Source organism: Rhamphochromis sp. 'chilingali', assembly GCF_963969265.1.
Source record: "Rhamphochromis sp. 'chilingali' genome assembly, chromosome: 2".
NCBI lineage: Eukaryota > Metazoa > Chordata > Actinopteri > Cichliformes > Cichlidae > Rhamphochromis > Rhamphochromis sp. 'chilingali'.
In genome coordinates, this window is record NC_137930.1 from 46,803,617 (window position 1) to 46,825,736 (window position 22,120).

General features: G+C 39.3%; 1 protein-coding gene across 2 annotated transcripts; it reads right to left on the reverse strand.

Moving 5' to 3' along the window:
* Positions 1–3,723: 3,723 nt before the first annotated feature.
* On the reverse strand, positions 3,724–21,988 carry admb (adrenomedullin b). 2 transcript variants are annotated; one of them, XM_080863540.1, is made up of 4 exons: positions 21,938–21,988; positions 6,026–6,141; positions 5,455–5,580; positions 3,741–5,128 (listed from the first exon to the last, which is right to left on the reverse strand). In XM_080863540.1, the coding sequence occupies exons 2-4, from the start codon at positions 6,127–6,129 to the stop codon at positions 4,843–4,845; spliced, it is 516 nt and encodes a 171-aa protein (XP_080719666.1). In that variant the 5' UTR covers positions 6,130–6,141; positions 21,938–21,988; the 3' UTR covers positions 3,741–4,842. The 2 variants fall into 2 exon arrangements, with proteins under 2 accessions (XP_080719665.1, XP_080719666.1); XM_080863539.1 differs by lacking the exon at positions 21,938–21,988 and having other exon boundaries at positions 3,724–5,128; positions 6,026–8,274.
* Positions 21,989–22,120: the final 132 nt, after the last annotated feature.

The following is a 22,120-nucleotide window of genomic DNA, read 5'->3' on the forward strand; positions in this document are numbered from 1 at the left end:
TGACCAAGGTCAAGATGTTTGATCCTGACCTGGTCAACAGAGCACTGATATAGAAATGGTGGTCGTGGTGGTGGTGTGTGTGTGTGTGTGTGTGTGTAGCATACCACTGCTACACACGTCTGAAATACTAGTAAACTGGTCCTGAGTATGCTCAGCATAAGGTAATGCTACTGTAATGCTTGCAACACCACCATCTGGACAGCGACGGAAAGTTCATTCTCCTCGGTTGGCTAGATACTTTTTTTTAAAGCCCTATACTCCTTTGTGTATTCATGATACTTCTTCTTTATGGTCCAATGCTGCTGTAGCATACAGTGCCACAGCAGCTGCGCATTCAGCAGGTGGACAGGTCAAACTGGTCAAACTTCAAATTTAGGGTGACTCTAAATTTATAAAATGTTGATATTACTTTAACATTGGTGCACTGCAGTTTGTTATTTTTTATTAGCAGTGTTGAGCAACTTACTTTGATAAAGTAATTAGCCCTTTCACGCATAGTGGTCACTACAGTGGACAGCTGTGCTGTTTTCTTGTATTGGTGTCAGTGCTGATGGTATACTTGCACATAAACAACTACAATGGACACTGATGTGTCACTCCATACCCTGCCGCCCACTGGTGGTTTAATGTGCCTATAGATGTATGACGTGTTCCATTGCAATTATTGTTATTTAACCCTGTCATGAATAAATTATGACAACCTCAATCAGGATTTTTTTCTTAAGTATTTTTATTCATCTTTTCATGCCTAAAGATGAATAAAAATACTTAAGAAAAAAATCCTGATTGAGGTTGTCATAATTTATTCATGACAACCTCAATCAGGATTGAGGATTTTGCCACTTCAAACAATAATTTCTGTCCACTATAAGATAAATGAAACATTATAAGCCTGATACCTGCAGACCTGAAAGCAGGAGGTGTATCACTTTCGAGCGCTCTCCTTAGAAAACGCTGTTTTTACAGTTTCTTCCTGCAGTAAACATAAAGATAGTATTCAGGAAAAACATTATGTACATTTTTAGCATAACTGGTTTTACGTAGCTTATCAACACAATTTAAAAACTGGTATAAAGTTTGAAGTCCGAACTTTTAACACAAAAGTGGAGACTCGGGGTTGTCTTGTGTTGACATAGCATCATGTTGCCCATCTGTTAATAGCTTGTAGACCCACCTTTAGCACAAATAAGCTGAAGTAATCATTTTCTGTATGACATATCAGTCTCTCAGATTGTTGTGGAGAAAACTTGGCTCACTCATCTTTTCAGCGTTGCTTCACTTCATTCACATTTGCAGACATGCGTTCATGCACTTAAGGTCCCAGTCCAGTTTATTATCTATGTGTTCTCCAAGGTATTTATGATCAATTTTTCGGTCTTTGTCACGTTGAGCTGCAGATGATTCTGCTCACACCATGTGACAAATGGGTCAACCACAGCCCGGTACTCTGACTCATCACCCTCACTGATGCATCCAACCACTGCAGAGTAATAAGAAAACTTCTGAAGATGGCAGGTCTCTGTGTAGTGGCTGCAGTCTGTGGTGTAGAGCAGCGGTCCCCGGGCCTCGGACCGGTACCGGTCCGTGAGTCGTTTGGTACCGGGCCGCGAGAGTTGAGGCTCAGGTGTGAAATGTATGGTTTTCAGGGGTTTTATCGGTTTTCAGTGTTATTTTGTTATCGTTTTTATCGTTTACTCGGTTTTCCCGGGTCTTTTCACGTGTGTTATGAATAAACCTTCTTTTTTTCGGTACCGGTACTAGTTTTATTTTGTTGTATTTATCCGCGACACCTTAAAGGCCGGTCCGTGAAAATACTGTCGGGCATAAACCGGTCCGTGGCGCAAAAAAGGTTGGGGACCGCTGGTGTAGAGGCTGAAGAGGAAAGGAGAGGACGGTACCTTGTGGTGGCCTCGTGTTGCTGATCATCTTGTCAGACACACACAATGTTGAAGACACATATTGTGGTCTTCGTGTCAGGTAATCAATAATCCAGGTCACAAGAGAGGTATCCACTTGCATTCCTGTCAGCTTATGACCCAGGAGGGTTCGCCTGATGGTATTGTATGCACTAGAAAAGTCGAGTGTCCTGATGCATGCTCTATCTTCCAGATAAGGAAATCCCCCAAAATGTATTCTGTTCATCTGGATGTAGCATTTTCAGTGGGAAAAACAGTACATGTGCATAATGACTCAAACTAGCATAAATGCAGAGTCCTGGCCTGACGAGATGTCATAACACAGAAGAGCTAACTCATCAGGCCAGGACTCCGCAGTCTGTCTACACCTACAGGCCAGGGCCACTCATTCAGTGATGAGGATGTATATACCCTGGACAGGGAGGAATGCTGGTTTGAGCAGAGAGTCAAGGAGGCCATTTATGTGAAAAGGGAAAGACATCTTTCACCATCTTACAATGCTCTGACTGCAGCCATTCCCCAACTCTGTAAGTAGTACTCGTGAAAATGTGCATATCAATGATCAAAGAACTGACCTCACAGCCCAATGTTCCTTCAGTGGGCTGGTTTCAGTCATCGTGCAAAGGTAGTGTTTATAAGATTGGGCAAAACCTGCAGTCAGCTGAGACTGAGGAAGTCACTTGGATGAGTAACGTTTTAACGTATTAACATGTACCTCAATGCTCCACAGCAAACTGACGGCATGTCTGTGTTTTTATTGAGGCACGCAAACTTGCTGTTGATCAGTTAATTTGGTGCACTTGATTAACAGCACCTGGTTGTTACCTAAGCTTTGAATTCCTATGGCAGCAGCTTAGTTTTGCATACACAGCTTCTGCAATTTGGCTTTTACTGTATGTCCTGATATGTAAATCCTTAGAAATGAAAGGGTGTACTTTGACCATTTTCAAGATACTGCACATGCAATATGTTGATGAACCACTCCAACATCTTTATTTTGTGGACTGATAGTTCTTTACTGGACTTGACAAGAGGAAGAAAACTTCACATGTCTGTGTGCCATTTGTTCATTACTTGCACATTAAATAACACAGGCAACAGCAATGGGTGAAATATGAGCTTTTTATAATTGAATATTTCAAATGTTTGTAGGATTCTTTGCAAACAAACCCATAGCAAAGCCAGAGACCATCGTAGCATTTAATCCTCCTAGAGGGGAAGTTGATGTTTTTATGTCAAATTTATGTCATTTATGTCAAATCTGTTTATCATTTTAGGGCACTGTGACCACTCAGCATACAGGGAGGTGCGTGTGTGTGTGTGTGGGTTGGGGGTCACATTCCACAGTGATTATATCTTTCTAGCCCTCATGTAAGTGTTTCTAATATATAAAAGAGCACACCACTCTCCTCTCCATTAAGCAGAACTTGGACTGTCACATTTGTGCCAAAACGTAATTTATTGTCCCGAGAGGTCGAACTTACTCAATCCGAGCAACATGTTTACCCAATACAAATGTAATTTTAGTACATGTGTTTCTTGAGACAGTGCAGGTGATGAGTAGTGCTATTTTTAGAATGGAATGTAAACCACTGGGTCACATATTTTGCTCTCAATATGACTCAGAGTTTAATTTTATTAAACAGCACACGCAATCCTTAAATGACAAGGGACACGCCATGTGTTTCCCCCTAACACGAACGCACACACACGCACACACAGACACACACAAGGTAAATAATTGATGTGGATCACAGAAGAAAGGTTTCTTCAAGTTTATTTTATTGTTTTATTTGTTCATTTATTACTGAAAATTATTACAGTTCCTGGTATTCGAAGCAAGACATTAATCTGGTTCAGTAATACCTTTTCAAGTAATTTCAGCTGAATTGTGAGCAAATGATTATGATTTATAACATTCAAATATAGGAGGCGATAAACCTAACATTTAACACACCAAAGTAGATGCTTTGAAATGGCTTGGCCTGCATTTGTTACACATAAGCCTGCTGCAAAGCTAGATGGCAGCACAGCACTTTCATCAGCTCATCAATCCTTCTCCTTCCCTTTAAGTGAAAGCTCAGCCCCAAACTAAAAGGCCTGCTTTGCTTCAGGTGCAGATAAATATGCATAAGACATGTTAAATATGAGTAAGTTCCAAAAAGGTGTAATCAAGTGAAGGCAAATGGTACAACTCATTGTTTAGATACATACATAGAAATAAAAAAGCAAAACAAAAAAATTGACACATTTCAGATACATCAGATACTTCACTGAAGTTAAACTAAAGATGTTTAATATGTAGTTTTGTTGTTGGAAATTATAGTTGCATACATTATAAGGTAGTCTTTCATATTTTAACATATAAGGTACATATTTTATATGTTTATCTATATATAAAAATTGTAGCTAACAAGCAATTCGATACATTCAGTTCAGTTTTGTGAGGATTCTGCATTTGATAGTTTGGGGCCCAGTAATGCTGATTCCTTGAAGAAAAAGTAAAATAAAAAGGCTCCCTTGTTGCAGAATGTGTTCCTCCAAGCTTTGTGTTTCGGAGAAGATCCACATGAATTGTCTTCTGTCTCAGCTGCCAAGCTCGCTTTGGATGCTGAAGAAGAGACAGACATTCTTGTCAAGTCCCATAGGTCTGGCTTGAATTCATCAATAAATCAAACACTTGTTCAGAGACACTGAAACCTGAACCTAAGCATGTGCACACAAACGTCTCAGTTTGATTTATTTCAATCTTCCTTTCATCCAGAGTGGTTTGAGCTTCCTCCGATGGGCTGTGCAGATGTAGCAGCCAGTCTTTCGCTATATCTAGCGCCGAATCTGTGGAATAAAAGTTCTGCGTGGACTAATCTTCATCTGCAGTGCTCACATAACCCCAACAGGGACTCTCCTTTGCTTTCTCATGCCTGCCCTAGGCCACCGTGTGGGTGCTTTTGGGGTTGCTGACTCGCTGACCAGTTTCCGTGCTCCATCTATGCGTTCCTGTCTCGAGGATGAGCTGAGTGGCATCCAGAAGTGAGCGGCGGCGACGTCCAAAGCCACCCGGTCCCATCTTTGATTTAGGAGCAGTGGTGTCTGTTTGAGCGTTCTTCTTTGTCAGGCTCAATCGGTAGAACAAGTCGTGGTATATACATGTGATTAGGAGGCAACCAGACTGACTTGACGTTGACCTCCTGGACCTTATATTTGGGCCAAAGCTGGAAAAAAGGGGAAGATTTACTGCTTTAGAGGTGCTGTTAAGTCTAGCTTGGCAACACATAATATGTTCACAGTGTGTAAAATCCAAAATGTTTCATATCTAGATTTTTGCATGTTTTATCCAGTAGAGAATGGATCATTTTCAGACTTCATTTGTAGCGTCTTGAACAAAAATAGATGCTTCAAAATTCTGAATTTTAACACTTTTAAAATTTGAACACCTCTCACAAATGACAGCCATGGGGGTATTCTAAGTAGGAAAATAACTAGGAGCACACTGAATGACTATGTGACTCTAGGTCACCAATCCAATGTTTCTTGTTACCTTGATGGGGTTGGGAGAGTTTTGGCAAGCCTGTCCTGCTGCGGTCCACCAAAATGTTGGTCATCGCCTGTCACTAAGCGACTGCGCAAGTCTCTCTTCATATGGCTCTGCAGCCATACTCTAGACCTGCCACAAAGATCAAACAGGTAGTTAACCACAAAACTTCAACTCTGTCACATTATCACTGATGTTAAGTGATATATATATAGCACTTTTCTACTCTACTCAACCACTCAAAGCACTTTATACAATCTAAATATGTTCATACACACGTACATGTAGTGAGTAAAAGGAAATTGCAATGAATAAATGTCAAAGACATTCAGAGACAGTGTCCACTGAAGACACTACAACTTTGCCCATTATGAAATGTAGTGCTGATGTAGCTATACTATATTCAAGTAAAAAACAAACAAACATATATCTATCATTATTGGCTTAATAATCCCTTATGTCAAGAAAAAACTAAAATTCAGAATCTACTTGGCATAAAAGTTCCTTGTGTTACCAACAGTGGGCATCTTATTCTACTAGATGAATGTAGAATGAACACAATGTTCTGAGAGCTTACCTTTTTCTCAGGCTGGCGTTGGTCTCTCCTGTGGCCCCTTTTACCAATGGCAGGACTGTGGTGAAAACACAGCAGCAGATGATGGTGTGCAGAGATAATCTCATGTTGGCTGGGAGCTGCCAATGGTAAACAGACAGAAATGGCACTGAAGCGGTCATGCCTTATCTATTACCACAACATCTGAACGATGAAGCTCTTTTAGACACATTATTGCAGTAACATGTGGAGTTTTCTGCACAGAACAGCATAAATAAATAAAATATTTTCTTCCAGTGATTCAGAATTTTTTCACCAATTTTGCAGAATTTAAATTCTTTACAAAACTTACTCAAATAGAAATCAGCGACAAATTCACTTACCTCTGGCTCTAGTTTGTGTTGTGATGTACAAAATTAATGGTGCACATCCAAGTTTGTTCTTTACTACTTTAGCTGTGTGGTTTTTTTTTGTTGTTGTTGTTTTTGGTGAAAGCTGTAAAGACTTTACCATGAGTTGAAGTCTGAAGTTTATGCTGCTAACATGAGAGGCTTTATAGTAGAAGGGAGGGAGTTGCACCTGAATGCCATACCCAGTGGGAGGGACTGTGGGACAGTTCATGTCAACCCCATCCACCCCACATGTACAGTCAGTCAGACCAAAAACACGTAGATAGAGACTATAATCAACACAGCAGTCCGCAAATAGCGTGACTAATAGATACTTACATAATTCTGATTTATTACTCCACCCCCCACCTCTCTCTTTGAGAAAGTGTTGAAAGAATTTTTTGCATTTCAGGGGTTTTGCAAATTGACCTAACTACATTGCTTCTCTCTGTCAAAGGTTTGTATTTGATTGTGTAAATGGAAGACTTGTTTGCAAGTCCATTTACATATTTTTGGTCTTTTCTTTCAGCAACTGTGAAGGAATCGGTTGTTTAGAGGGGTTAACAGAGGACACTCTGTGGTCTTGCATGCTTTAAGGCAGTTATTTTGGGTTTAAATGTGTTAATAACTGAAATAAATTGAAATGTGTGAGTTGGATGACTCCGTTTGAGTGTTAGCGAGCCATCTGTTAGTTTTAAATAGCTGAAAAAAGCTAACCATGTGTAAATTAGCGCTGTGCTGTTATGGCAACCGCATGCAGTGTGGCAATTTAGGAAAGAAGAGTGTGCTTTTGTGCACTTCCAAGTGATCTCTTAAATCGTTCAAAGTGCTGCTCTCAATCACTGGTAGCTGCTTGCAGGCATCCTAATTAACGAAGTGTATAAAGGTTAAACATGTTTTTCGATCTCTGTCCGCTACAGCTAACGTTTTCAGATATTTAAGAGGCCGATCTTTGCATCAAAACTGCAAATTACCAAAACAAAGAAAAAAAAACTTGGTTAGGCCTCCAGATTGGGGATGTAGCTGCCAGGCATGTACTCTATGTTGAATGATCAGAAACCATAAAATGCTTCATTAATTAGCGGTGCAATGTGAAAAAATGATACGAGCTAACGGCTAAGGTTAGCTATTAAATTTATTATTTAATTTACTACAATATTAAACTTAAAATCAGCTCGACTTGACTCGATGTTACATATCACAACCCACACCATGCTTCTATGGATTTGATCTATTTCTGATTGCAGTGCATTTCTACAACATGCACTATTTTTAACACAAGCCAAAGTCCAGGAAAAGGGAGTTCACTCCCTTCCACAGAAAATACTGCCCGTAAACTGCCTTACACGTCTTTTTGGCAGCCTGTCCTTTTCTTCCATGTAAAACATTTGAGTAATGATCTCTTTAGTGGCTAGTTTGGAGCATCCTTAAAAAAAAGAATGAGTAACTGCCTCACAGTGCGCCAATTTTACATCCTTGAAAGAACCGATTCTGTTAACTCAACTATAAATGCCTTCGCCACAAACAAAGTAGGCCAGATGTTCAGTTGTTTGATGGGCCTTTATGTCCCCACAGTAATTTTTTTTTAAAAAGTACAGTGCGTGGCTAATGGCACTGTAGGTTTTGGTGGTGTGCTCCCAGGCTGGAGAAACGCGATGTTAAAAACTGTGGAAATGTCAAGATTTGAAGCCAATAAACACGGACTGTGTGTAGATTACTGTTTATTTTCTCTCTAAGCTGAGCTGCCTTTTTGTTGGCACACCCTGATGGTGCAAATACTTAAATAAATGATCACAATACAAGTAGTATTGAAAATTGTAAAGCCAATGCATGAACGCATGCATCTGTCTTTCTTCTGGGTCCAATTGTGGTTCCGACTATGTGTTGTATGTACACAGGCTTATTACCCGCAGAAACTGAAACTGCACCTCCTGTGGTCGTGGCAACAACAGGCTTAAAAAGAAGGTGTGGTAAAATGAATCATCTGTGCTGTGTTCTAGAGGCCTTGTTCCTGTATCCCCCATAGAAGTTTATCGTCTTTGCTGTTGCTTGTGTTTCAACAGCTGCATATATTGTGCTAACCTGAAACTTGCTGTGGCGGGTTAAGAGCAATGGGTGTAGAAGTTTTCTTGTTTCTAAATACAACATGTAAAGATCAAGCCTAAGATTATTATATCTAGGGTAGGCGTACAGTATCTTATTTTTCTTTTCTACTTATTTTTAAAACCCATATACAGTATGTGAGGATTTTACAAATAAACTGACATTAGTGTGGAAGGACAGATGTTCTAATAAATGGGACAGCAAATAATGGTAAGAGAATGTTATTCCAACTCCAGCTCTTACACTAACTCCTGTGGGGCCAAAGTTGATTTTGTTCTTCTGGATGTAACGTTTTCAGTGGGAGAAACGTTTCGTCGCTCATCCAAGTGACTTAGTGGAGACTGAAGAAGTCAGTTGGATGAGTGACAAAACATTTCTTCCACTGAAAATGCCTCGTCCAGAATCAACTTTTGGGGATTTACAAAAAAAAAGGTACAATTCTAAAAATGAAAGTGTCAGGGGAGCTTTCCACTGGAGTAGACAGTTTGTGCTTCATAGCTATCTACCAAACAGTTTGCACCGGATCTCAAAATAAATGCTGCGTTTAAATTTTTCCCACAGCAGTTTATAATATATGTTTTTGGTGAAACGCTGCCCTTTAGTGGTGAATTTTATTTAGTTGAAATTTGCATTGGGTAATTGCAAAAAGTACCTTTTTATAGAGAAAGTTAGGAGATATAATTTCTAAATTCCCTAGTATAATATAATACTGCAATACTACCCTACTAAAAGCTATAGCACAGTACTAAACAAATATTCAACAGTGACTCTGTTTAATAAACTATGACAAACAAGCTTCTTTTAAAAGCAGTGAAGACATTTTCTATTTTCTCTGCGTCTTTTGATGAACTGTATTAGTAGTAGTAGATTAAAAGTTCTTCCCAGTTTGTTCATAATATCTTGCCTTCAACATGTATTGACCTGCAAGCAGCTGATGTAACTTTTTAGAAGCTTAGTACCGCTGTCAGGTGCCAGCTTTGTGGTCTATCGGAGTTTAGATGCCAAGAATACATGTACACTGTGGTGTCATGGCAACGCCACTGCAGCTTTCATGGGCCAAAAGATGAGTCAGTGATCTGTTTCAACGTGATCCCTTCCCGTTCTTAAATTAGTTGTACTTTATTTGCTTTGCAAGCTGTTGGCGCATTTCCTGCTGCAGAATTTCCAAAACAAAGTGTACTAATCCAAATCAGTTTGTTGTTGTTGTTGTTGTTCATTAATACATTTTGACAAGTTCAAAGACAGTGTAGTGTTTGGTTTGGAGACGGGTGAATCTGATATACTTCCACAGCCAAGGGTCAGTAGAACACAGTGTGAGCTCACTTTTGGCAGACATCCATTATGTGATATTCATGGTCTATTCATAGTTACTTATTTCACTCTTTTTTTATTACTACTGAGATAAAAGGGCAGGCACTGTAGGAATTTTATTAACTCTTTATTTGCTCTGGTATGCAATAGCCTTCTTCCTGGAATTGTGCTTTCCTAAATGTGGGGCCCTTACATTCCTTCTTGTTCCTTTCCAACAAACAGAAAGTTATTATATGAGGGTTTTTTTCAGTTTGGAAAACAGACACACAGATTACACAGATTACAATCAATCAATCAGTTATAGATACTTTCAACTTGTTATGTGTCTAAAACACACCTGTCCACAAATCCATATCTTCCATTTCATTTTTTGTTTTGTTTTTTCAGTAGCATTTAATGACTTATTTTTCCAGTTTTTTGTCTGCCTAGCCAATAAAGCAAGAAAAAAAAACCAAGCTACATTAATGGATAATGTAGCTTGGTTCATTTCAAATCACCTCACCTGGCACTTTGTTATGTATCCCTGTTCAACTTTTAGTTAACATGAGTATTGATTTAGGTCGCTCCTAAAGTGACGGGTTGGTCTGAGTGTTACTGAATCTACTGGGATTTTCCCCACATAAGCATCTATAAGGTTTATAGAAAACGGCCTGGAAGAAGAGAAAATATGATGCCAGAGATGAGATGAGAGTGTTCAGAGGGCCACGACCGGGTGAAATTAACCCAAACAATCAATCATTACAAACAAAATATGCAGAAGAGCACCTCTTCTCTTAAATTAGACGATGGGCTACAGCAGCAGAAGACCAACCCTTTCAGCTAAGAACAGGAAACTGAGGCCATCTTTCACACAAACACAATGAAATTGGACAACAAATATTTGGAACAACAATGGCTGGTTGGATATGTTTCAGTTTCTGCTGCAACATTGAGATGGCAGAGTCATGCTATGACATAAACAACTTGAATGCATGAATCCATCCTGCCTGGTGGTGTGGGATATATTGTATTGACACACTTTGGGCACCAACTGAGCACCATTTAAATACCACAGCTTATTGAGTATTTGTACTGACTGTGTTCATCTTTATGACAGCGTGCTTCCAGCAGGATAATGGACCATGTCACAAAGATCAAATCATCACAAACTGGTTTCTTAAACATGACAATGAGTTCACTGCACTCAAATGGCCTCCACAGTTACCAGATCTCAATCCAACAGAGCACCTTTTACAGGAAATTCATGTATTTATCTATCTGCTTAGCACTTATTTTTATGTTTATTTAAGTGTTGTCTTACAGTATGTTTTGCACTAAGTACTGCAGCAATTTCCTAATGTTGTAAACCTGCTCAACATTTGGCAAAAAAAAAAAAAAACCCTGTCTGATTCTGATTCTGATTCTGAATGTGGAGCAAAATCTGTTAGGATGGTAAAAAAATGAAGTCAGGTTCTGAAGGCCAAAGAACTCATTCCCAGTATGACGTACCTCCTGCATCAGTGGTCATTTAGTTGTATTTAGATGTATCCCACAACACCCTACACCTAAATTAGCTTTTTTCCCTCGTCAGGGATCCATTTGGAGACTCCTAAAATTCCAATGGGTGGGATGTAGGATGGAAAGTGGGCTTTGAGAGCCAGAAACTTCAGCAGCTGGCAGAGTCTTGACTGATATTTATTAACAACGCTGTCAACCGCGCAGATAAATTTTACATTTGCACCATTGGCCAATAAATATCTTACTTCTTAGTCTTGTAAACATTTATAGAAATCTCACACAACATTGTGTTGTCAGCGCGGGCGTCGTGCTTCTGCTTGATTTCAAAACAGCTGTTGCTCGTGCTAACAACCTCTGACATGCATGCTTTTGTAACAACCTGGCATTAACGAACCAAATTATGATCAAATATTCAGATAAAATATTTCACAGATTCACACCTGTTAGTTGCCTGACACACGCGGTATCAAAACAACCACCACCGAGCAACATTTGAGCGTTTTAATATCGTCTCTGACTCTGCAGGTGCTGTTTTCTTGTGAAGATTTGAAGACTGAACCTTTCCAACTCTCAGCTGCTTTTCTTCCCTCCTTGAATAATGTTGTGAAATTTGCAGCTTTTTTTTAACATAGCTATATTTCTAGGACAGAGTATTAAGGCCATTTTTGGTAAAAGAAAAGAAAAAAAACATTTCTGGCAATATTTAAAGGGGGTGGGTGGGGGTTGTTGTTTATTTACCAGCTTTGCTAACATGTGCACTGGTGGAGTCTATTGTGGAGCCATATTGTTATTGTTTCTTTTTCTTTCTTTCTTTTGCTACTGCTACTTTCAGCTTTATGAACTCAAACAATATTCATGAACTTGTCCTGTTTTTCTGTAAACGTCTCAGTTTAATGCCAGAGACGCTTGTTTTGTTCAACAATAGGCGTCCCCTCATCCCTGCTAGGTTAAAAAAAAAAAAGAGAAAAGTTCTTTTACTTTGAACATTTCTTGTCTGTTGTTATTAAACTCAGATATATTTTCACTCAGACACAGTTTAACTCTGAGTAGACACAGCAGAGTTGAAGGTGTCACCGCAGCATAAGCTGTGCCTTTAAAGGTACAGTCAGTCATTTTGGGGCTTATTGAACAGAAAAAAACGAATTTTGTAATTGTGTTTTCCAACAAATTGATGGACATCCCAGTTCCATCTAACTGAATTTTTTTGTCTGTGGCTCACCTCAGTCTAACATCATCAGTCATCATGACTCATACACTTAATCCGAATTCTTTCACAAAGTTTTATAGAGTTGTTAGTCCTGCAGCGTCCACCGTAGCTATGTACTTGACATGGGAGGGTTAAGAAAACAAAATTCAGTTGACTGCATCTGCAACTTACTGACATCTAGTGGTGAGATTTTAGCAACTGTAATTTTAAGTTGTGTCAGTCTTGAGTTAGAATTCCTTGAACATGTTTCAACTCCTTAACCAACTTTTCCTTAGTGTGTGTGTGTGTGTGTGTGTGTGTGTGTGTGTGTGTGTGTGTGTGTGTGTGTGTGTGTGTGTGTGTGTGTGTGTGTGTCCCATCCACTGTTAAGTACTGCTGGTCAAAACCAGGACTACCTCACAAGCTTTACCATTTCAGAAATACTCAAACTAACACTGAGTATACCACATGTACCAGTGTGCTGGTTATTATTTCATAAATGAAATCAGTGTTTCACATATCTTAACAACAGAATAGAAATGAAGAAAAGAGACCACAGATTTATCTAAAGAGTCATGTCTGCTGTTTGCAATTTCACTTATAAAAATTTATTGGACTTGTTTTGCTTCATTTCCGCAAACAGTGACAGGAAAACAGGTGAGGCAAACCTAATCACAGCTGTTTCTCCTGAGGACAAATGAATTTGTGCCTTCAGTTTGTGAAAGGGTATGTCCACATTTTTAAAGCTTCAGATCTCTGCTCTAACTGGTAGCACCAAAAAAAAACCCAGTAACCACCCATAACCAAACACTATATCACACATCCTGTATTTAACCTTTGTGAACAAGCTTAAGAGGATGATATTTATTGGTTTGGTTTATGTTTAATTTCTTTTTTTTTTATTATGATACAACATGTTTTATTTTCCACATTGGCCTGACAGAAGAATGACCTATTCTTCCGTACAGGGCCACTTATACCAAAATAATAGTAATATAAATAACACAGGGGTATCCTGCCAGAATCTTAAAATATTCTGTGATACTGATTTATGGTCTTGCTTCCCTGCACTGGCTCAAACCCAGTCACCTGGCCTTAACAGCTTGACTCTCAGGCGAGCCCATTCCTCTCATATCCAACACACTAAATATTGGGTCCAGATTAACTTCACATGTTCTGTCATCATAAGATCATCAGTTACTCAGAACATCCGTGCATCTGTGAGTGGTCATGCTGCTGTGGTTCACTGGTGTGTACTCCTTGCTGCCTTGTTTATCCTGTTTATTTTTGCACTAAGGCAACAAGTGGAGAAAATGTAGATCGCATTTCCAAGATGTTTCGGGGCTTTATTCCACGTTGTCTTCTCCAATTCTGAGAGATGGATATCCCACAAGTGGCCCAAAAATGTGTTCTGAAAATAGCATGTTTACTATAGTAATTCTTCCGAAGCTAATCGTGTAATTGGAAATGATCTTTCCTGCTTCATCGCATTCTGCCATCGTGAGTCATCGCTGTCACGCCAGCGTTGCATGCAGGAAGCGAGCATCACCCGACGCTGAATCCATAAGGGATCAAAACAGCAAATCTTGCCAGCATCGCTGACCATCACTCACGCTGGGTGATGCAGCCTATTTGAAATGTGAACCTGGCACTCCAGCGAGCTAAGCGATTGTATAACACCTCATTAGAACTGGGGAGTTAATCTGTAGTTTTGGAACCAAAGGATTACTGTCATATTGTCCTCATTACAACTTTATAGTTTAAGACATGTTTCATGACTTTCAAATGAAGTGGAGAGAAGGATTGTGTAACGTGTGGATTTCATTTGGACTTTTATTTTTTCTAGACGTGTTCTTTCGAGCACTACCTCACCTCTGTTGTTTCATTGCCTGTGACGGTTGTTACACGCATGGAATACATAACATTTATGGCTTCATTTCTCTTTTTGTCATTCAGGCTTTATTATCAGTTACATAAATGTTCCTAATGGGTTCATTCAGGCATGGCCAGATCATTCTTATGTTCATTAAATGCCAGGCGCACAACCAGGAAGTTCTGTCCATAATTTATAACGTTATGATGTGAAATTCATGAGTTTGTGGAATGTTTGTGCTTTTCACTGTAAAAACTATAAAATATTTTGGCATCTGGGCAAGAAACTGAACCCCTTAAACACCCCCAGTGTATCATCAGCGTGAGTGTGTGTGAGGTGAAGAAAGGCTGTGACTAGATGAAAAGTGTAAGTGGCTGAAAGTGGCTTGCAGTGGTAAGCGCTTTGGAAGGATGAGAAAATGCTGTTCATTTACCTTTTATTTGAATTATTCCTAATTATAATAATGTGATTGTATTTTTGCACAGAATCACATAAAACTGTCTTTTGATTGCTAATTTCTCACAGGTTACAACATAAATAGGATATTTATATAACATAGGATATTTAGTGGAGGAACGATTGTGAGTAGGTGTTTTTTTAACGCATAGTTTCTGATAATTAATAATAATATGACACATTTTTATTTTCTTCCCAAAAAAGAACTTATTCGGGAACATAGTGCATGTACTGAAAATCTTAGAAGGTTATAACCTGTTATTGCAATGTGCATAACAAAGCTATAATCAAATTCATCAACTATACTCAAAAAGTACCTTAAAAAAAGACTTTGAAGGAGAGGTCAGAGGTCAAATGTGAAATTTGATATTTTATACCCATATTTGATGTTTTAAATCTTTATGCAGTACTTTATATATGTCGACTATACAAACCACAGTTGTAAGAATCATAGTTAAAAGGCTGTTTGTCATTTTTCAGCCAATAAATGATTCGGTTGACTTTAAAGACCTTGGTGGATGTAAAGCAAATTATAATGGACTGTTAACATGACCCCACTCTACACCCCTACAACGTTTTTTTAAAATTCATTCAAAACCTTTTGAGCTATGGTGTTTACAGATTGACAAAGTGACACACATTCATGCAAATACTACAAAAAACACAACCTCCTCGGTGGAGGTAATAATATTCATACATTTTGCTTACATAAGTTTAATCCTTTTCTATGTAGTTAACTATCTGCACACTAAATTAAATTATTTTTGGATTATACCTGAACCCAAAAAGTACCCTTCTCCTTCTAAGCTGAACCCTTCTTCTCTTTATTCTTTCATCCTGGTGGCTGTGAACGACTGGGCAAAGCACTCATCAGGCCAGCACAAGCAACACACTGGACCCTTGTGTAGTGCAGGGTGGTGCTCAATCAGCAGCATTGTCATCGTGGATGAGCATCGCCACAGCCTTATGCAAATACACAACACTGACTTGTTCTGCATGACTCGAGCTTTTACCTGTGAGCTATGCAAGCTGAAACTGGTGGCCATTATATTCAGTAGCTGAGCTGACTTTTCTACATTTTATCCAGAACAAAGTAGTTCATTATATTTTTCTGGATGACCTCTGAATAAATGAGCCATCGTTGAAATAAACACAACTCAGTGGCTTTTTAAAAAAAACGTTTGTATGTTAAGATTTTGTACCTTCACATCACCGTACACTGTCAATTTAAAAAATGTAAAACCTACTTTTTCCTCAACTAGCTTCGATGTAGTTGAACAGCATTCAATGTCAAGTAACTGTTACACATTCAAAGCAGCTTCCTCATCATTGCTCATTAAAAATGTACACAAACATGGCATCTTTTTTGAGAGGAGGTCACATTTACTCAAACGTTTGTTCAACATAAACTGCCAGTGAGGATGCTGGAGGCAGAGCTCCACATTCAAAGCCTGAGAAGTTAAGATTAAGTGCCATGCTCTCCTGTTGTGGTTTCTTTTTTTCTTTTTGGGTGTGAGGACAAAGCAGCTTCTGTTCCTCTCCAGTCTGAAATAGCAGCCCTATGTTTACCTTCATGACCCTGGAGGAAGGGTGTGTCATCAATAAAGAAATGCTGACAGTACTGTGCAGGTAACCCCACCCCCGACGCGCACACATGCACGACTTTCACCTGGTAAAGGAGAGCTCTGCTGACTCGTTGACTTCTTTTCTTCGAGCCTGCTGCTCTTGGATATTTTTAGCATGATTTTATAAAGCTGTAATTAAGTCGGATGCTGGTAAACAATGCTTTGGTTGGAGGCCAACTCCAAACTTGGCTTAGTCATAAAAAGTCAGACGGTTTCAACGGAAAAAAGAAATAACTTCATGTGCTGGAACGAGTGCAGTGCAGTCCATGGGGGTTGTAGGTTTTTTCTTAACAGGAACACTTGTGTTTTATATTTGCGCCTTGCCACACATTCTTTTGTGTTCATGGGGGAGGAAGAAGATGAGATGCTGACTTTTGAAGTCTTGCGGTCTTGTCACGTAAAGCATTCCTCATCGATGGAGTTGGACCACTCAGCCGAGCAGTCACTTCTCACTGCTTCCCTGTTATAGTTTTCCTCTGACTGAGTTGAATTAAAACTTTGCCTGTGCGTGCGTGCATTGGTGTTTTTTCTTCTTCTTATCTGTAGCACATTTAGGTACAATTGCATGCTTGCTGCATTTGTGTCCTCCGTGTTTGCAGGCAGGAAGTACATGCATTTGAGTGCTGGTATTCGTGTCAGGTGTGCAGCTTAAACACCTGTATTCATCTGTATGTCCATTTGCATAATATTTACAGGAGGCAAGATGACTGGTTCATGAACTCTTGCATGTATTACGAGTAACTTTTGACCTATGTTGGTAAAAACACAAATTTAAGGTCAGAGTGGCACAAGGCTCACCTTTAGCTTGGCTCTTTGCATTGCCAGGAGATATTTTTATCTAGTATGAACAATTGAGAAAGATGGGTTTGAGTTGTCCTCTGCGGCCTCGGGTTTGGCCTTCCTGTGGGTGCAGAGTCAACCTCAGTCTGATGCTCTGATTGGAGCCAGATCCTTTGTCCCAGATTCCGAATCCTCGCATCCTTGAACCTCACGAAACCTAAAAGTCCCACATTACACAAATCCAACTGAAATCTATTGTGAAATATCAGGAGGGCGATGCGGCGGGATAAAAAACACGCTGTTGGAAAAGAAAGTTGACATGCAGGTGAAATGAGGTCGAAGGTGAAGTCTCAAAGGGAGGCAAAGACAGCCTTTTAATAGTAATAGTTATTGTAGTTGTTGTGAAGTGGAATGCTGCTGTTAATTCCTCACTCTTCTGGACCCACTTTTGGTGTTTTTCATTTTTATGAGGCAGGGGAAGACATCTGCTTGCATAGTCAACCCTTACAGGAATTCTCTGGGGACCTTTTAATCATCCGTTCGAGATCTACAATGTGAAGATGCTGCGATATGCTATTTTTGTCTACTCTCTCACCAGATGCTTTCCTGAACTCTTAATACTCTCACATCACACCCCTGGGGTCCATGAAAAGTCACATGCGATACTGTGATAGAAAGTGAATGTTCTGCAGACATTTTATTTTACAGTCCCAACAGCACGCTTCTGCTCCGCAAACCTCCGCAGGCTCCAGGGGGTTTGCGAGAGCCCCATTTGCTGTAAATGCCCAGAATTCCTAAAACCTTCAAATGCTGTATATTTTGAATTCCTCAGACATTTCAGACACTCGGATGTTCTCATACTCAAGAGGGCAATGAGACCTGTTAACCACTTTACCCTACACCCCTTCATACACAGACATATTTACACACACACACACACGCTCATGTACACCCCCTGCGATGGATTCCAGATCTGGAATTTAATGCATTTCTGTTTCGCATCACCTCCCAGGAATGCGGCACACGTGCCACAAGCCTCATAACCCCAAGCTGATGAATGTGAGGATGTTTAAAAGGAAAGGATGATGATGGGATACAGACGTTTCTGGGGGTGGGGGTGCATCCGGTGCAGTATTTGACGTTATTGACAGGCCATGTTGTTGCAGAAAAGCAATGTTAGTGCAGCTGTGGTACGTGCCGAGCACATCTGGACCACAGATTTGGGAACGCATTTTGTGTGTGTTTGTTTGGTCTGCCTCGTCTCACTCAAATTAACGACTATTGCACGATATGGAGAGAGGATGGAGCGAATTAACTTAGCAGGGGATCATACGGGGAGAAGCTGGGGGAGTGTGTGGGGGCGGGGGTGATCTAAAAGTGGAGACTTTACAATCTAGTCTGTTTTGAACAGTCACATTCCTCTGACTCATATTAGACACTCTAGGTTGATTGCAACAGAGGAAAAAATTAGTGAGCTGCAGACTAACTACAGATCAAGGTTGCGGTCAAGTAGAAAATTTTGCTTATTATTGCCGCCAAGCAGACACTTCCAGGTCACGTCACTCAGTTAGGAACCTAGAAAGCACAGTAATACTAAGGAAAGATACTTCAGAGTGTCCTCCAATACTTCCTTTAAAACAGGATACGCTGGACCATCCTTTAATAAAGGAAAGGAAAGGTTGAAAATGGTGCTGCAAAGTGATGCAGATCATCATGAAAAATATTCTATTTTTTGGAAATAATGAAAATTATGTTAAGGTAGCAAAAAGTTTCCCATTATAAAGCTGCCACCCTGACTAAAACACTTTGTAATGTAAGCTTATAAAAACACTGTACAGAAAGATGGCTGTTTATATATTAAACTGATCAAAATAAAGGGAAGATTACAGTTTAAAGTCGTAGTTTCCATTGGTTATGTCCTCATTTGAGACGTTTTAGGATTAATTAAATATTGTGACAGACAGAAGTGAATTCTTTTCCCTTCACCCCCCAACCAGTAATGGCAGCTGCTCCTCCCTGAGCCTGGTTTCTCCTTTTAAAAGGGAGTTTTTCCTCCCCACTGTCGCCAAGTCCTTGCACACAGTGGGTCCGGTGACTCCTGGGGTCTTCTTTGTATTATTGTAGGGTCTTTATCTCACAATATAAAGCGCCTTGATGCAACCACTGTGGTAATTTGGCTCTATATAAATACAATTTAACTGAATTAAACAAATACGAGTTGGACATTAAGGTGAGGAGAGCTTCAGTCTTGATAATGAAGTCATTGCTTTCATCGGGATTTCCATATTTTATGCTACGTCCTGATGAACAGAGTTAACTTTTTGGGATTTCCTTACCTGGATGGTTGAGCATGCACCAATGTTGCTTGGGTAAAGTTTATCATTAGTTTTACTAACCATTCATTTTTTAATTAGCCATTATGTCAATACTGTGTCATCAAAAAAATACAATGTCATACTTTTAATTGGCCAACAGTCATTATGCATTCATGTCTACCTTATTTATATGCGGGGCGACCGTGGCTCAGGGGGTTGGGAAGCGTATCTGTAACCGGAAGGTTGCCGGTTTGATCCCTGGGCTCTCTGTCCTGGTCGTTGTGTCCTTGGGCAAGACACTTTACCCTACCGCCTACTGGTGTTGGCCAGAGGGGCCAATGGCGCGATATGGCAGCCTCGCTTCTGTCAGTCTGCCCCAGGGCAGCTGTGGCTACAACCGTAGCTGCCTCCACCAGTGTGTGAATGCGAGAGTGAATGAATAGTGGTATTGTTAAGCGCTTTGGGTGCCTTGAAAAGCGCTATATAAATCCAATCCATTATTATATGATACAATTACCATGTCGGTCTAATCTGTTCTGTCATGTTTGGTTTAAATAAATCTGTAATTTCAAGATATTCAAAATTTAACTTCAGCACAGCATAATACAGCATACATGGAATTATGTGTAATTCTGATTGAGGATGTTTGTAGTGCAGCTTTAAAGATTTAAAGTAAGCTTTTAAATATAGGCTGCGTGTATTCTTAACAGACCATAATTCATGGTGGTTTAACTTTGCTGCTTTAAAATTTCAGCGATCTTGAAGAAAACGTTTAAATAGGGCAGACGGCCGAAATTTGAACTCAGCTTTACCTGTGCCGCTGTGAATGAGTGAACTGCCGCATAAACACTGTGCGATGCTTGTTTATTGACTCTTTCCCGTGCTCCATTTCAAGCCATTCATTGCTCCCGTTGCTGCGTGAGATGAAGATAAATGTGCACGGTCACATTCTGCTTCTGCTGGACTAAGATGTTCTTTATTTACCCACTGCTATGTTGAATCGTTGTGTCAGAGTCTTATATAATGATGCCTTATTTTCCATTCACAAAGCATTCGTTTAACTCTGAACAAATCTGGGATTAAATCAACTCTAATCAGTTGTTTTGGAACTGGAACATTTGAAAGTTTTGCTTTTTGTTTGGTTTTTTTAAACTTCCTGGAACAAACCCAGAGAAACTCGAAGAATGTCAGATGTACTTTCAGATTCCTTTCTGGTACACTGAAACGATTAATCCGAAAAGATACATTTAAAATAATACAAATAAATTTCCATAATTCTTGCTGTTCTTGTCTTGCATCTGGTTTTTCCAAATATTATCATCGTCTTTATATTTGGCTCATATTTGACTAATGTTATCTCCCTGTATGTGCTGGACCTCATATTAAGTAAGTTGCTCATTACTCAATAATACAATGCGAGGATGGCAATTTAATTAATGTCATTTCTGTTACATAACTGTAGAAAAATGCAGTATCTCTGATCTTGTCTGTATTATAACAACCAGACAGGAGACATGAGACAGTGATGAGCTTTATTTTTTTATAAAACTAAAGGTTTAGACAGTGAAGTCACAGAAATGAAGTCAACATTTGTCACTATCCTGTCCCCAGATGAGCTCCAGTTAACATTTTACCGTTTTGCTGCTTTATAAACTCACAGCACACATTTTATGACACTGTAGCGCCCTCTAGTGATCACTCAAGGTTAAAACCGTTATTACTTTATAAACTGGCTAATAGGGTAGAATAGAATAGAATTCAACTTTATTGTCATTGCACATGCACAGGTACAGGGCAACGAAATGCAGTTTGCATCCATCCAGAAGTGCTTTAGTGATATAGATATATTACAATATATATTAGCAACAATATAGATATGCAAGTATGTTACAGAAATGGGTCTATTATGGTATATTATAATGTACACGGTATGAAGTATGTTATGAATATTCTATAAGTATGTACAGGCTGAGGAAATATGTGCAAATATAACCTGAATTTGGATATTTCATATTTGAATTTGTTTTAATATTTAATTTGAACCGCTCAAATGTCTTTTTTCCCACAACATTTCTTAATGCACAAACAAACTGGAAGTCAGCTGACCTCTTTCATACACAGATTCCTTTCTGACTGGCCAGAGAGAGATGTGTCAAAGTAAACCAAAGTTTAATGGAAAAAATGTGAATCTGGAGTTTGAGAGATAAAAGTAAGAGTAGGAGGATTGAGACTTTTTTTTTTTTTTTTTAAAAATTGAGCTATATATTTATTTATTTTACCTGTTTAAGTCATTTTGTTATAGTCTTTCATGTTTAGATGCTCCCACTTCTCACCTTAGGATAAATAGCACATTACCTTATTTAAATGCCTTTAGGTCAAATATCTGTCCGTCTAATGTTACCTGTAGATTAGCAGATACACCTCGTCTGCCTTGCTGAGAGCAAGAGCCCCATCCCCGAATTCGATAAGTGGAAGAAGCTTGTTAAATGGATCGTTGTAACTCTTCTACGGTGTTAGAAAAAAAAAAAGTCAGTTATTCAAGATGTGATTTATTATATGGTTCAGTTTTGAGCTTTTTACATAT

Excerpts from the sequence above, each read along its gene's own strand:
- admb (XM_080863539.1), bottom strand. The coding sequence starts at position 6,183 with ATGACCGCTTCAGTGCCATTTCTGTCTGTTTACCATTGGCAGCTCCCA. Across the intron at positions 5,581-6,025 it reads AACGCCAGCCTGAGAAAAAG|GTCTAGAGTATGGCTGCAGA; the intron begins GTAAGCTCTCAG and ends TCTTTGTGGCAG. Across the intron at positions 5,129-5,454 it reads ACTCTCCCAACCCCATCAAG|CTTTGGCCCAAATATAAGGT; the intron begins GTAACAAGAAAC and ends CCTTTTTTCCAG.